The sequence below is a fragment of the Poeciliopsis prolifica genome, unplaced genomic scaffold (genome assembly GCF_027474105.1).
Source record: "Poeciliopsis prolifica strain line A6 unplaced genomic scaffold, Auburn_PproV2 SCAFFOLD154, whole genome shotgun sequence".
Classification (NCBI taxonomy): Eukaryota; Metazoa; Chordata; class Actinopteri; order Cyprinodontiformes; family Poeciliidae; genus Poeciliopsis; species Poeciliopsis prolifica.
In genome coordinates, this window is record NW_026562529.1 from 86236 (window position 1) to 98596 (window position 12361).

The window sequence follows — 12361 nt, forward strand, 5'->3', positions numbered from 1 at the left end:
GCTGAGGGGGCGGGGCTTCAGTCCCATTACTCAGTATGATTGGTGGCTGAGGGGGCGGGGCTTCAGTCCATGTCTCAGTATGATTGGTGGCTGAGGGGGCGGGGCTTCAGTCCCATGTCTCAGTATGATTGGTGGCTGAGGGGGCGGGGTTCAGTCCCATTACTCAGTATGATTGGTGGCTGAGGGGGCGGGGCTTCAGTCCCATGTCTGTCTGATTGTGGCTGAGGGGGCGGGGCTTCAGTCTGATTGGTGGACTGAACACTCTCACACGTTTGAATGACAAACCTTTATTAACAGATCATTGCAGGAAGTAAACGGCTGAGGAACCAAAGCAGGCTGATCAGAAACCAATAGTCACTAATTAATAACCAATAATCACAGAGCTGCTACACAACAGAGTGAGTTCGTACAAAACATGAGAGCAAACAGGAAGTCAGTTGTCAGCAGGAGTCCTGGAGGCCGAGCGACTGGAGCGAGAGAGAGACAGAGAGAGAGAGAGACCGTTAGAGCCGTTATAGACTTATTGATTATAACTTCTGGATCCAGTCCTCTGCTTCAACCCAAGCTATTTAAGGAAGCGTTCCCACTGACTCCGCCTCTTTGTTAGACCAGAAGACAGGTTCCAGGTGCTTCTGACCTTTGACCCCTTGCTGTCTGACAAAGGACTGAACACCAAGCTATGCTAAGGGCTAACGCAGCAGCAGCTCCATGACCTCCATGACCTCAGATATGAATATGCAGACGCCTCCTACGGCGATCGCAGGTCCAGAAATTCACGTCCTGCTGGATTTGTTTCAATCGCGCCGTTTTTTTACAAACTGGATCCATTGGGATTACCTTTCACAGGTAAGAATGAAATCATATAATTTTATGAGTCGGATGTCTCGACTCTGCAGCCAGAAATTTGCTTCTGAACAACCAAGAGATATTTTCTTATGAAACTAAATTGTGACCCACTCTGGTTCTAACTTTTTCATTCTGTGTTTTGCAGCTTCATATTGGGATTAATCAGCTTTTCTAGCACACTGAGTGCCAGAACCTCCAGGACCCGGTTGGTCGGGAACAACCGGTCTCTGTTCCGGTGGTTCTGTTGGATCCGAAAGGAAGTCACTGGACTCCTCCCAGTGTGACCAGCAGACTGATCCCAGTCTGGGTCCAGTCTCCCCAGTTTATTGTATTTTATTGTTTTCTTTCATTTTTGTGTATTTTTAAGTCAAATGTAAAGTGCTTGGTATTAAGATAGTTTATGTCATGAAATAAAATGATTTAGTTTATCATTTCCTTCACACACATTGTACTGTATTAAAAGAAATAAAAATCTATAGCTAATGTTTGACAATGGCTGATTTATTCAAGTTTATTGTCTATACAATATCAGACCTGCTTTTTTCTTCATATCTTGAAATGGCAAATGCACACTGACTTATGAAATCATGTAAACATGTTTATGAATGCATCCCTGTTATGATACGTGTTCATCAATGCCAATTTAAAAAGGATTCATCAAAATTACATTTTTCAATTAAAAACATTGACATATTTGTTCAGAAAGACCAAAACAATGAAATATTCAGATCAAAAGGTTAGAAATCTTGTCTTTAGTGACTGATTCCCAGATACATTAGAGAGAATGAATGAATGAATGAATGAAAAATAGGAGGAGCTGGTGAAAACGCCCCATCCAATAGGCATCTAGATATTCATGTCTATGGACAGCACCACCCTCTATGACCTCTATCCTCTATGACCCCTCTATGACCTCTATGACCCCCTCTATGACTATGACCCCCTCTATGACCTCTATGACCTCTATGACCCCCTCTATGACCTCTATGACCTCTATGACCTCTATAACCTCTATGACCCCCTCTATGACCTCTATGACCTCTATGACCCCCTCTATGACCTCTATGACCCCCTCTATGACCTCTATGACCTCTATGACCCCCTCTATGACCTCTATGACCTCTATGACCTCTATGACCTCTATGACCCCCTCTATGACCTCTATGACCCCCTCTATGACCTCTATGACCCCCTCTATGACCTCTATGACCCCCTCTATGACCTCTATGACCTCTATGACCTCTATGACCCCCTCTATGACCTCTATGACCCCCTCTATGACCTCTATGACCCCCTCTATGACCTCTATGACCTCTATGACCCCCTCTATGACCTCTATGACCTCTATGACCCCCTCTATGACCTCTATGACCCCTCTATGACCTCTATGACCTCTATGACCCCCTCTATGACCTCTATGACCCCCTCTATGACCTCTATGACCCCCTCTATGACCTCTATGACCTCTATGACCCCCTCTATGACCTCTATGACCCCCTCTATGACCTCTATGACCTCTATGACTCCCTTCTGTTCTCACCTTCTGGCTCGAGATCCGGAATGAGACCGGCCCATGGATCCGGACCTGCAGAGACAGAACCGTCGGTCAAGGTGAACTCTGAACTGAGCATGCTCAGAACAGCCACACCCACCTGCTGCGGCACTTTGACATCGACCGGGACCGCCCAGGAGAACCGGACCGCAGCCTTCTGGGTGAACCGGACCTGGACCTTCTGGGTGAGCTGGACCTGGATTGCCGAGGAGAGGACCCGGATCTGATGACATCACAGGGTTAGAGCTCGGCACCGTGGTTCTGGACCGGCGGGTCGACAGAACTCACCTTCTCCCTCGACTCCGGCTGCGACTCCGGCTCCGGGAATACCGCCTCCCTCGGGACCGGGACCGGGACCGGGACCGGGACCTGGACCTGGACTGGACCTGAAGCGGATCGCATCATGAGACGAGAGCGGACGGGTGGCGTGGCCTCAGGCCGGCGCCGTACCTGCTGCGGTGGCCACGGCGGCCGTAGCGGTGGCAGTCGTAGGCGTAGTGGCCTTTCTGTCCGCACTCGTAGCACTTGTCGTCGGGGTCAAACGGTCGGCGTGGCGGCGGCCTCTCGTAGCGGGAACGCCGCGGCATCCCGTTGGACGGCTCCACCCGGACCCGGCTGCCGCAGATCACCCTGAAACACGCCGACAGCCGGTCAGTCCGCCGCCGCGCCCGGCTCACCTGTGGTCCTGCACGGTACCCACTTCCCGTCCAGCCCTCGGACGGCGTCCTCGGCGTCCCTGGAGTCCTCGAATTCCACGAAGGCGAAGCCCGGCGGGTTCCTGGCGATCCAGACAGTTCTGAGAGGCCCGTAGTACCCGAAGGCCCGCTCCAGCTCGGCCTTCCCGGCGCCGGTCCCCAGGTTCCCCACGTAAACCTTGGACTCTGCAGACAAGAGGCAGCGTCAGGGGGCGGAGCCAGCAGCTCCAACAGCCAATCAGAGCACAGGAACATCCTGCTGTGGACAGAGGCGGAGCCAGACACATCAGAACCGCCAACGGAACCGCCACCAGAACGTGGTTCTTTAGGAGGTGGTTCTGTTGGAACCGTCAATAGAACCAATAATAGAACCCACTAACAGAACCACCAGCATCATCAGAACCTCAACAAAATCAACAGAACCACCAATAGAACCGTCAACAGAACCGCCAACAGAACCATCAACAGAACCACCAACAAAACCACCAACAGAACCACCAATGGAACCATCAACAGAACCGCCAACAGAACCACCAACAGAACCGCCAACAGAACCACCAACAGAACCACCAACAGAACCGCCAACAGAACTGTCAACAGAACCACAGTGTGTAATATGAAATAACAATCTGCACCAAGTTAATCAGTCTGTATTAAAATCAGTACAAGTAATATGACGGTAACTTCCGGTGGGCGGGGTTAGCTCTTGTCAACTTGTTGCTGTGATTTCCGGTGCGCCACAAGGGGGCAGCATCCTAAACGTGTTTGCTACTCACTGAACCAGACTCCGGTGTATTTCCCGCTAATTTACCAACTTCTGCCAGTTAATCAAACTCATTGACCTTTGACTGCGCTCACATGAAACAAACACCGCGGACACACCTGAGGACACGTGCAGCAGGTACAACAGTGACGTCACAGACTCATGTTAGCAGTTAGCTCTACTTATAGCTCACTAGCTCCGAAAACTCTCCGAAACTATTCAGTGAGCGTACCGGACGGTTCTACGGACCGGTACCGATCAAGAAGAAGGTCACAGCGGGTTACCTCCTCCGTAGCGCCCGAAGCGGGACATTCTGACTCCGGACGGTTCTGGTCGGTCCGCGATAAGGTTAGCTCTGTAGCTAGCTGGTCACTGATCCAGCGCCGGAAACAAAGCAGGCCTTTTCCGGGTTGGATTTCAGTGTAAAGTTTGGTTGGGATGAGCTTGTAATTTGAACGGTTTGTTGTTCAGTTCCAGTAATGTTTGTTATGGCTCTGCTTATTACAATGTATGTTCACTTTAAATAATTTCCTTAATTCTGATTTCACCATCAGCCGTCTGACTGGACAAACATCTCTTATCCCCTCAGCTTCACACAGCAAAGTTTTTTAATCTACTAAGTATTCAGGGCATCATCTCAGTAAACTGAAGGATCTGACTCCCTTTGTGCTCCTGGGACCTGCAGAACCAGTAGAGCCTACTGTCTGGTTACCACAGGGTTCTGGTAGGAACAACTGGACCAGTCAAATCTCTGATGGAACTGATGATTATGGCCTCTTTATGTGACAAGTAGAATCTGAGATTATGATCTCAGACAATAGGGAGCTGATGTAAAACAGGAGAAATATGCTTTCTGTTTTGAGTTTTCATCAGAACTCTGCTGCAGCGTTTGGACCAGCTGCAGGAATCCAGGCCTGCAATGATGGAGCTGCAACCAGAAAGTTTCCTCCTCCAACTAAGAAACATTTGTTTAAAATCAGGACAATAAAACCAAACAGCTTTTTGTTCCACTTCCACTGAAAACTAGATATTCATTTTATAATTCAAAATGACATTTTTCCTGGAATGACTTTATGCAGAAGAAATTCAAAATGAATATCAATTCCTGCGTTTTTTGACAGATTTTGAGACAAATATTTTTTAAATTGCGACTTCATTAAACTTTTTAGAAAGTTTTTAAAAGTGGATATTGTACAAGAAATCTATATTTAAAATGTGTTTTTCTAACAGGAGATGAAGAGTTAAATTATGATATATTTAATCTTCTGGTTCTCAAGTGCTGCTTTCTAAAAATCTCTTCTACCTTAAAGTGAAATCATTTCATTTTAGAGAAACATCATAAAAGGCCAATTCTATACCTAAAATATGTTAATGTCTTAATTTAAGATCTGAAATTTGTTTTGCATTTGTGATGTTTAGTTTTATTTTCTGCAATTTGTGGTTATTATTCTTATTTCTTTTTTCTGCTCAGTTTATCATATCAAACCTTTTTATTACTAATGTGTCATAATATTTTATTTTAATTTTACATAAAGACGAAAAAACAACAAAACATTTTCATAAATCCACTTTAACTCAAAACGTCACATGCAGCAAAGATTTCCATCCATCCATCCATTTTCTAACCCTTGACCCCAGTGAGGTCAGGAGGTGCTGCTGCTTCAGCAACGTTCCAGGTGACCTGGACAGGTGAGCTGGGGACAGGTGACCTGGACATGCGAACTGGGGACAGGGGACCTGGACATGCAAACTGGGGACAGGGGACCTGGACAGGTGAGCTGGACAGCAGGTGACCTGGACAGGTGAGCTAGGGACAGGGGACCTGGACATGCGAACTGGGGACAGGGGACCTGGACATGCGAACTGGGGACAGGGGACCTGGACATGCGAACTGGGGACAGGGACCTGGACAGGTGAGCTGGACAGCAGGTGACCTGGACAGGTGAGCTAGGGACAGGGGACCTGGACAGGTGAACTGGGGACAGGGGACCTGGACAGGTGAGCTGGGGACAGGGGACCTGGACAGGTGAGCTGGACAGCAGGTGACCTGGACAGGTGAGCTGGACAGCAGGTGACCTGGACAGGTGAGCTGGACAGCAGGTGACCTGGACAGGTGAGCTGGACAGGTGAGCTGGACAGCAGGGGACCTGATGATTTTATTGTTTACATCCATCAGACACAATGCAAATAAGTAGAAAAGACATATTTTTCCTTTTTCCCTCAAATTATGACAGTATTTTATTATTACTTAAAAATATGAAGTTGAAATTACAAACATTTTATCGGTTACCATAATGTAAATATATTATATATCAATAACTTTTTCATATCTTAGCAACAATATTATAATGAATAACAGCAGCTTATTTTTGATTTTCTCAATGTAAAGACGATGTTATTATGTTACAGATTTAAATCTTAATTAATTTTTCAAATCAAAAAGAAACTGATATTTGACTAGAAAGGCAAAGAATGCTTCTGAGCAATGAAACTTTATTTAAATGAACATTCCTAAATCACACCACTTTGTATTTAATATGTTTTACATTTAAGATGCATAACATTTTTAAACGGAGTCTTACCCGAAATACTATTTTTATAAACAAACATGTTATTTAAGATATCAAACAATATCAAGTTTTGATATATTGTTAATATTTAAGATATAAAATTGATAGATATATCAAATATAACAGTTAAGCTTCATAAAACCATATATCTAATATGTGATATAGAAAAGTATTTCAGATTTTAACAATGTTTTTCAACATGTATTAATGACGTTGAAGACTAAACGTCTCTTGCTTTACTGTAACGATGAAGGAAAACAAATGTTTAAAAAAAATCACTTTCATATTTCTACAAAAGATTTAAAAGCATGACAGATAAGTTTATTTCACGCACACGACTGACATGACAAAGTCGTAGTTTTGACAAATATGTAAAAGAAATTTGCTATAAAAGTTAAATTTGGCAACATGATACATGTTTAAAAATGTTGATAGAAATCTGACACTTTTCTAAATCATTTGATCTTTTATAGAAATATGTTAAATGTCAACCTTTAAGCTGTAGTATGTTCCCTTTAGAAAAAATGTTTTTTGAATATTTGTTTAGACTATTACTGTTATCACATAGCAAACAGTAAAATATGACAGATAAAATAATTAATTAGTTAATTAATTAAAAAATTAGTCCTCATCTTATCAGACATGACATCCTGATACTTTTAACAAATGTGTTAAAATAACGTTTGAAAAGTTACGCATTAATGTTATGTTAGTAGTGCATGTTCTAAAACACAAATCTGGGTTTTTGCATTAAAAAAAAGACTGAGCGTCATAACCTTTACATAACATCTGCCATGAACATAAAGTTATCATTGTTGTTATGTGGATCTGTTGGAATGCTACTACTCAAGTAACCCTAGTGAGAGAGGTTAGACTGGGGAAGGAATGGTTACTTCGACATCCCCAGTCAACACTAAGCGCTAAACAACTAGTAGCTCAGTGATCCAACATCCGCAAACGGCAACTGCTATCACAACTTGAGATTGACGAGATACAACACAAATGCTACGGCAAAAGGGAGGAACCCGGATGTCAGAACTGTGGGGACTTAACTACAAGTCCCCACCCAGTGAGGGGATACACGGCCCCAATGAGCGAAACAGAGCTGAACGAGACAGCTGCTGACCTGAGAGAGAGAATCATGACCCGAATGACAACCAGGCCTCCCCGGTGCCAATTACAACGGCTGAGTGAAGTACCATCAGAAAGTCTCATTGAGAATGTGAATGCAGCATTGAGAACAATCCCTACCAACACCATAACAGAAACCAATGAGCTGATCTACAACTCAGCATCAGTGATCCTTGAGATACTTGGCTATAAGAGCAACCATGAGACCCAATATATATATATAAAACATAAGACAATATGCTATAACGCAGCATATATAGACTACATTTATTATTTAGTCTGCATGTTCTCCCTGTGCATGCTGGGTTCTCTCCGGGTTCTCCGGCTTCCTCCACAGTCCAAAAACATGACTGTCAGGTTGATTGGTCTTCCCAAATTCTCCCATGGTTGTTTGTCCTGTTTGTCTCTCTGTGTTGCCCTGCAACAGACTGGTGACCTGTCCAGGGTGACCTGTCCAGAGTGACCCGCCTCTCGCCCGGAACGTAGCTGGAGAGGAACCAGCACCTCCGGACCCCGTTAGGGAGAAGGATGCTCAGAAAATGGATGGATGGATAGAACATTACTAAATGAAAAATCAGCTGGTTGAACCTGAATCCAGATGTTGTCACACATAAAGCAGATGAAGCATCTAAAACCTGCGGAGGCCCATAACTTAGAATCCGTCAAATGAAGTGACTCCATGTAAATGAGCCTCATTCCAGTCTGAAGGCTCAGCCTCACTAAATCCTCCTGGCCTGCAGAGAATCTGCGCTGGATCATCGATCACTTGATCAGTCTGATCCAAACCGATCAGTTGAACCTTTTTTTACCCCGTTCGCACTTTTACTGGATTTTTATTCGCGGCGTTGCTTCTCTGAAATGGACCGATGTTCCATGTGCTGCGGCGCGCCGGGTTAGGAGGGAAACGCCTTCAGCTCCGGTCGTTCAAACCCAGGATGAGTTCAGTTCTGCAGCCACTGCGCATGGTACCGTCTAATTGGTACCGTCTAATTGGTACCGTCTAATGAACTTCTGCACCGTCATTTATTTCCTCAAGATAAACTGCCGGCTCCTGTTGGAATATTACTGCATCAGCTCAACGTTGCATCTCTTTAGTTTCTCTGCTCTGGAATTAAAGGCCTCATTTCTACCAAAGGTTTTTAAAGCTCTTCCTCAGCAGACGCTCCGAGGCGTCCGGTCCGTAACCCTTCAACCCGCCGTCAGCTCCGCTCAGAAACGCGCATTGAGTTCAGAGTTCATGATATTCAGAAAGGAAGTTTCACTGATTGACTTTAGTTCCTCTCCAATGAACTGTTTGCTTCATGTCTGGCCACCAATCAGAGACGTTATTAGAATCTGTCCAATGACCGACGGGCTTCAAGTTTCCCTGCCGTTTACAAAATAACTGGTCAGATACGGAGAACATCCCTTTAACGAGACCTCTGACCTCTAAGTATGTCTACATGTGGAGATATATTTCTCAATATGCATAGACAAATAACTAGCTATATTCAAATTGATTGATTTATTGATCTCTACATACCATGTTCTCCAGGATGAGCTTGGCTGGATCTTCTTCCATATCCATGCAAACTTCCCAAATGAAACTGCAGCATCAGCATCTTCACACTGAAGGAAATGAATGGAATTAGAATATTTTTGCAAGCCTTGTGCTTGAAGTTTCATAATTTACTTTACACAAATGTTTTCATAGTGAAGACACACAAACTAATAAAGTAGAAGTTGAAATGAACACAAGCAGGTGTAAAAGCACAAGTTGAGAACATTTAACACAAGAAAAAAGTTTCTCCAAAAGAACTGCTAGTTGTGTTGTGGCTGCATCACTTACACCATCCATTTGTCTGAGCTGTCCTCTTCTGTTCACCACGTCGTCCAAATGGAGACAAGAACTTTGACTGAAATGGGGACAATTCTCTTAAACTCAGATTTTATCTGATCAAATGAATGAACATGAATCCGTCCTGCTGCAGAGCTGAACAGTGAGACATTAAAACTACATCCAAAGAAACACGTCGAACATTGATTCATGAAACATGCGTCACCATCTGGATTCAGATAAGATTCTGATTTTATACTCCTATTCAACTCCAGGGTAGAAGCATTACATGAGCAATATGAACATGGAGATGAGCGGATTATTAATGCAGTGTGACTCAGATAAGGGAAAGTTACTCAAAATTATTCATATTCTTACTTTGTTGCTCTGTCAGTCTCATGCAGACTCGTTGCCATAACATCAGACATCGCTGCTGTATCATGATCCGACAACAAAAAACATATAAACATGAAGTCCATTACAACAGCTTTGAGTTCACTAGCAACCCATCAGAACCGCCTCATTACTCTAACACACAACGAGAAATCTGATCAATAACAAATGATTGATAATGCAAAACAAAAAATTCCCATTTTCTAGGATGATCTGAAAGTTTTCAGTTTTCATCAAGATGGCCGATTCCTTTTCTTGTTTTCTTTGCATGTGTTCCTCTCTGCTCTCCACCTGGACAAACGTCTTTTCTTTTCATCTCCTGCTGGTTCTAACAGGTTGAGGCTCAGTTGCAGTAAATTTGCTCCTCATGTTTTTAACATCTAAAATCTGCAGTTTCCGTTCCCGGCCTGCAGGGGGCAGCAGCGGCCGCTTGTGGAGCATAAAGCGGAACTCTTGTGTTTGCCGTGTTTCCTTCGGACGGCTGATCAGAGGACCGTGATGCAGTGCGGCTGGCTTCATTCAGGTCCGCGGCTGTGGCTGCGGTGCGTCCACAGGCAGGTGATGGTGACGGCGGGAAAGCGGCGGGAGGAGCACCGCGGCTGGCTGCTGACCGTGGACCCGGTCTCCCACAGGTGAGACACGTGATCAGACTTCACGCCCCACAGACCTGGTGGTTCTGATCCGGTTCTGGTTCTGTTCTGTCGCCAGTGTGGCTCTGGTGAGCTTCGGGGAGGACGGTGCGTCGGTCCGGGTGGTTCTGGGTCACGCCGTGCAACACGTCGAGGTTCTGGAGGAACCGGACCCGGACACGGAGGAGCGGCTCCGCTCTCTCCTCCCGCCTCCGGAGGCCGGTGGCCCGGATTCAGACGAGCGACGCCGGAGGAGGTCCGGAGTCCGCCGCTGGCTCCAACAGAACCGGGTTCCGGTGGAGGAGGACGGGAACGATCTTCGGGTCGCCCGTGTTCTGACCATCCGGGCCCCATATCGACCCGACGACTGCAGCAGCGCCAACCAGATCATCCTGGACCGGGTCCAGAGACTGCTTCGGGTCCAGCCCGACCAGGTTCCAGATTCTGAACTGGTTCTGGAGACCGCTCCGGGTCCAGACGGACCCGTTCCACCTGGAACCAGAGACGGATTATAAAGGGCATTGAGACGGATCCAGAGCGGTTCTGGTTCAGTCTGGATCCATTCCTCTTTAACTGGCTGTAGATGAGCCGTCTGGTACCAAACGGGGTTCTGGAAATGGGCCCCGCAGTCCGGTGCCTCCGATGTGCCTGGCTCTTTAAATCGGAGGCCCGAAGTCCCGCCCCTTCCTGCTGGTTTCCCCCAATCAGCTGATCAAGAATCAGTTCAGTTTGAATCCTTTCAAACCAAACTGACTTTCCGTTCTGGTTGTGTTTCTCTGGACCTCCTGTTTAAAGTTCTGCAGAACCGGGTCACGGACAATGCGGACCCGATTGAGCCAATAAATCAGATTCTACCATTAATCCGAGTTTCTCGTTTTCCTATGACAATAAAATCTCCTTACAGCGCCCCCAGCGGGCAACACCAGTCTGAGTGTTCAACATCCAACCACACGACATCCAACCACAAGACATCCAACCACAAGACAATCAACCACGCGACATCCAACCACGCGGCATCCAACCACAAGACATCCAACCACGCGACATCCAACCACAAGACAATCAACTACGCGACATCCAACCACGCGACATCCAACCACGCGACATCCAACCACGCGACATCCAACCACAAGACATCCAACCACAAGACATCCAACCACGCGACATCCAACCACAAGACAATCAACCACGCGACATCCAACCACAAGACAATCAACCACGCGACATCCAACCACGCGACATCCAACCACAAGACAATCAACCACACGACATCCAACCACAAGACAATCAACCACGCGACATCCAACCACGCGACATCCAACCACGCGGCATCCAACCACGCGACATCCAACCACAAGACATCCAACCACAAGACAATCAACTACGCGACATCCAACCACGCGACATCCAACCACAAGACATCCAACCACGCGACATCCAACCACGCGACATCCAACCACAAGACAATCAACCACGCGACATCCAACCACAAGACAATCAACCACGCGACATCCACCACGCGACATCCAACCACAAGACATCCAACCACAAGACAATCAACTACACGACATCCAACCACGCGACATCCAACCACACGACATCCAACCACAAGACAATCAACCACACGACATCCAACCACAAGACAATCAACCACACGACATCCAACCACAAGACATCCAACCACAAGACAATCAACCACACGACATCCAACCACAAGACAATCAACCACAAGACATCCAACCACACGACATCCAACCACAAGACATCCAACCACAAGACATCCAACCACAAGACAATCAACCACATGACATCCAACCACAAGACAATCAACCACAAGACAATCAACCACAAGACAATCAACCGCGCAACATCCAACCAGGTCCTTCCTCTCATTTGGAACAGAACTCCTGTCTGACAAGCAGCAGAACCAGGAGGCGGCAGGACGGGTTCAAACCGGAAGCTTGTG

The 12361-nt window shown here is 46.2% G+C and overlaps 2 protein-coding genes across 5 annotated transcripts; one reads left to right on the forward strand and one right to left on the reverse strand.

Annotated features, from left to right (window-relative positions):
* Positions 1-271: 271 nt before the first annotated feature.
* On the reverse strand, positions 272-4233 carry LOC129356050 (serine/arginine-rich splicing factor 7-like). Of its 2 annotated transcripts, none has more exons than XM_055025667.1 (7): positions 4141-4233; positions 3099-3279; positions 2849-3028; positions 2687-2773; positions 2499-2594; positions 2387-2431; positions 272-467 (listed from the first exon to the last, which is right to left on the reverse strand). In XM_055025667.1, exons 1-7 carry the CDS (start codon positions 4166-4168, stop codon positions 434-436), a joined length of 651 nt encoding a protein of 216 aa, XP_054881642.1. In that variant the 5' UTR covers positions 4169-4233; the 3' UTR covers positions 272-433. The 2 variants fall into 2 exon arrangements, with proteins under 2 accessions (XP_054881642.1, XP_054881641.1); XM_055025666.1 differs by having other exon boundaries at positions 2499-2621.
* Positions 3820-11256, forward strand: LOC129356051 (gem-associated protein 6-like). Of its 3 annotated transcripts, none has more exons than XM_055025669.1 (3): positions 3820-3994; positions 10160-10398; positions 10475-11256. In XM_055025669.1, exons 2-3 carry the CDS (start codon positions 10265-10267, stop codon positions 10908-10910), a joined length of 570 nt encoding a protein of 189 aa, XP_054881644.1. In that variant the 5' UTR covers positions 3820-3994; positions 10160-10264; the 3' UTR covers positions 10911-11256. The 3 variants fall into 3 exon arrangements, with proteins under 3 accessions (XP_054881644.1, XP_054881643.1, XP_054881645.1); XM_055025668.1 differs by having other exon boundaries at positions 10180-10398; XM_055025670.1 differs by lacking the exon at positions 3820-3994 and having other exon boundaries at positions 9294-10398.
* The last annotated feature ends 1105 nt before the right edge of the window (positions 11257-12361 follow it).

What these genes read in the sequence shown, in the direction of transcription:
- LOC129356050 (XM_055025666.1), bottom strand. Translation starts at nt 4,168, where the DNA reads ATGTCCCGCTTCGGGCGCTACGGAGGAG. An exon ending in GTCCGAGGGCTGGACGGGAA is followed by an intron (nt 3,029 to 3,098) that starts GTGGGTACCGTG and finishes GGCGTGTTTCAG; the next exon opens with GGTGATCTGCGGCAGCCGGG. An exon ending in TCCGGATCTCGAGCCAGAAG is followed by an intron (nt 468 to 2,386) that starts GTGAGAACAGAA and finishes CTCTCGCTCCAG; the next exon opens with TCGCTCGGCCTCCAGGACTC.
- LOC129356051 (XM_055025669.1), top strand. Translation starts at nt 10,265, where the DNA reads ATGCAGTGCGGCTGGCTTCATTCAGGTCCGCGGCTGTGGCTGCGGTGC. An exon ending in GTGGACCCGGTCTCCCACAG is followed by an intron (nt 10,399 to 10,474) that starts GTGAGACACGTG and finishes TTCTGTCGCCAG; the next exon opens with TGTGGCTCTGGTGAGCTTCG.